The 2359-nt window shown below is 39.6% G+C and overlaps 1 protein-coding gene across 2 annotated transcripts in view; it reads left to right on the forward strand.

The window, feature by feature from the left end:
* Window positions 1–1943, forward strand: part of SNX9 (sorting nexin 9) — a 42095-nt gene extending 40152 nt beyond the window's left edge. For both annotated transcript variants that reach the window (XM_035108651.2, XM_035108652.2), the window contains one exon: window positions 1766–1943. In XM_035108651.2, coding sequence (XP_034964542.1) covers window positions 1766–1813 — 48 coding nt within the window. In that variant the 3' untranslated portion in view covers window positions 1814–1943. The remainder of the gene's footprint in view (window positions 1–1765) is intronic.
* The last annotated feature ends 416 nt before the right edge of the window (window positions 1944–2359 follow it).

Consider the following 2359-nt stretch of genomic DNA (forward strand, 5'->3'; position numbering starts at 1 on the left):
GTGAAAGGAGCTGCTGCTTCAGATATTTGGGACCCAAGCTGTTTACAGCATCATCATCATCATCATTATTATTACTATTATTTATTACAAAATGGGTGGCACTGTGGTCTAAACCACTGAGCCTCGCTGATCAGAAGGTTAGCAGTTCGAATCCACATGATGGGGCGAGCTCCTGTTGCTCTGTCCCAGCTTCTGCCACCCTAGCAGTTTGAAAGCACACCAGTGTGAGTAAATAAATTGGTACTGCTGTGGCTGGAAAGTAAACGGTTTTTCCATGTGCTCTGGCTTCCGTCATAGTGTTCCAGTGCACCAGTAGCGGTTTAGGCATGCTGTCCATATGACCTGGAAAGCTGTGGCCTGAAGCGAGATGAGCGCCGCTCCCCATAGTTGCCTTTGACTGGACTTAATCTTTACCTTTAACCTATAATTACAAAAATAAATAGTAAAAACTACAGAAAAAAATCCCAAAGTACACACACAGACAGAGAGAGAGAGAGAGCGAGAGAGCTTTTTTTTCTGAGGGGACACGGGTACTCATACCCCTAAACATTTTGTGAATCTAAGTTTGGCCTCATTGGGGGGCAGTATTTCAATATGAGTAGGAAAATGAGAGTACCCCTAAATATTTTTTACATAAAAAAGCACTGTGTGTGTGTGTATGTTACAACAGTTCCCACTCAACCCCACTCCCCAAAAAGATAAGCAGAAAATTACAATCCCAAAGCCTGAGTGGATGTTTTTACTTGGTGTCTAAAAAGAGAGTGTTGGTGCTGGGCATGCCTCCCTGGGGAGAGCTTTCCATAAACAGGAAGCTTAACACCTGAAATTGGGCTCTCCAGCTAGTTGGAAACTATTGTTGTACATGTCCAGCCAGAGACATCCACCAGTAGCTGCTCAGCTGCATTCTGCACTAGCCACAACTTCAAAACCATGTTCAATGGCAGCCCTATAAAGAGTGCATTGCAACAGTCCAATCTGGAAGTTATCAGAGGCCAGCTCACTATTATCAAGCTAGCCCTGGCCAGGAAGGGCCAGAGCTGGCAAGCCAGCCATAACTGGAAATAGGCACTACTAGCCACTGACTCTACCTGGGCCTCAAGTGACAATGATGAATCAGGGAGTACCCCCAAGCTACAAGCCTTTTCCTTCCAGGGAAGTGCAAATCAATCAAAGCTTCAAAAATGTGTGTGTGCAAATAAATTGAAAGATGGAAGTTAATGTTTCTAACCACACAAGTAGGTCTAATCACCAGACATTGTTGCCACTGGAAAACTCGTAATACCTGTCTGGAAAGAATTGCCATTTTAGGTAACACAGGACAACTGTTCATACTTTCTTCTTTGGGACTACTCAGTAAGCAGATTTATTTATTTGGTAACTTGCCTTTTAAAAAACACTTAATCTATACGAAATAATCTATATTTTTATTTATATTAATGATAAAGCAACCTTTAAGAGTGCTAGAATATGCTTCAAATGGACAAATGTTTGAGCTGTCAAAGATATCAGGTTTCTTGAACAGCATGCAGAATAAATTATATTAGGTCTATACAGTTTGTTTACCTTTTCTATGTTAATGGAATGAATTGTTTAAAATGTTCTCATAAGATCTTTGAGATAAGGTTTCTTTTATTTATTACTATTTTTATAATGACTGTAAAAACAATCACGTCCAACTGGTTTGCAAAAACAAACAAACTTGAATAATTCTGAATATATTGGGGTATCTCGCTTTTCATGTGCCATATTTGTTTGTCTATTTCAGATTGCACAAAAGCTGAGGCAGGCTCTCAGTCGCTTTCCAATGATGTAGATACAGAGACAGATAATGAAGAACTCCAAAGTGCTTTTCTGATTTTTGGTGGGGCAGTGCAAATAAGTTAAGTCTTTGCCATCCAAAAAGCCTTTTTTAAAAGAAATAAAATGCAAAAAGTAAGTGAAAACTTCAGGAGTTTACTTTGTTAACCTAAATGCCTTGGATATTTATGTATATTTTTTATCATATATGCTTTCCCTTCATACCCACTATCTTAGTAAAACTGGAAAATGCCCTATATTAGGGAAGGGTAACCTATGGCTCTCCAGTTGGAGCTAGCTCCCATCCTCATTGACCATTGCCTTGGTTCCAGGGCTGTGGGAGTTGGAATTTAATTACATCTGGAGGGCCATACTCTGCTCTATGATAGGGCTTCAAATTGCCAAATGGTTTGTTGCCAAGGGTTACAAAAAGATACATATATACTCTATAAGAGTATTCTGTGTCACCTGATTAGATTTTTTGAATACTTTATCCTGATTGCTGAAATGCTTTCAGCATACTTTTTTTGTTACAAGCCTGCTGTTGAAAGCAGAAGTTTAG

This window comes from Zootoca vivipara, chromosome 3 (genome assembly GCF_963506605.1).
Source record: "Zootoca vivipara chromosome 3, rZooViv1.1, whole genome shotgun sequence".
NCBI lineage: Eukaryota > Metazoa > Chordata > Lepidosauria > Squamata > Lacertidae > Zootoca > Zootoca vivipara.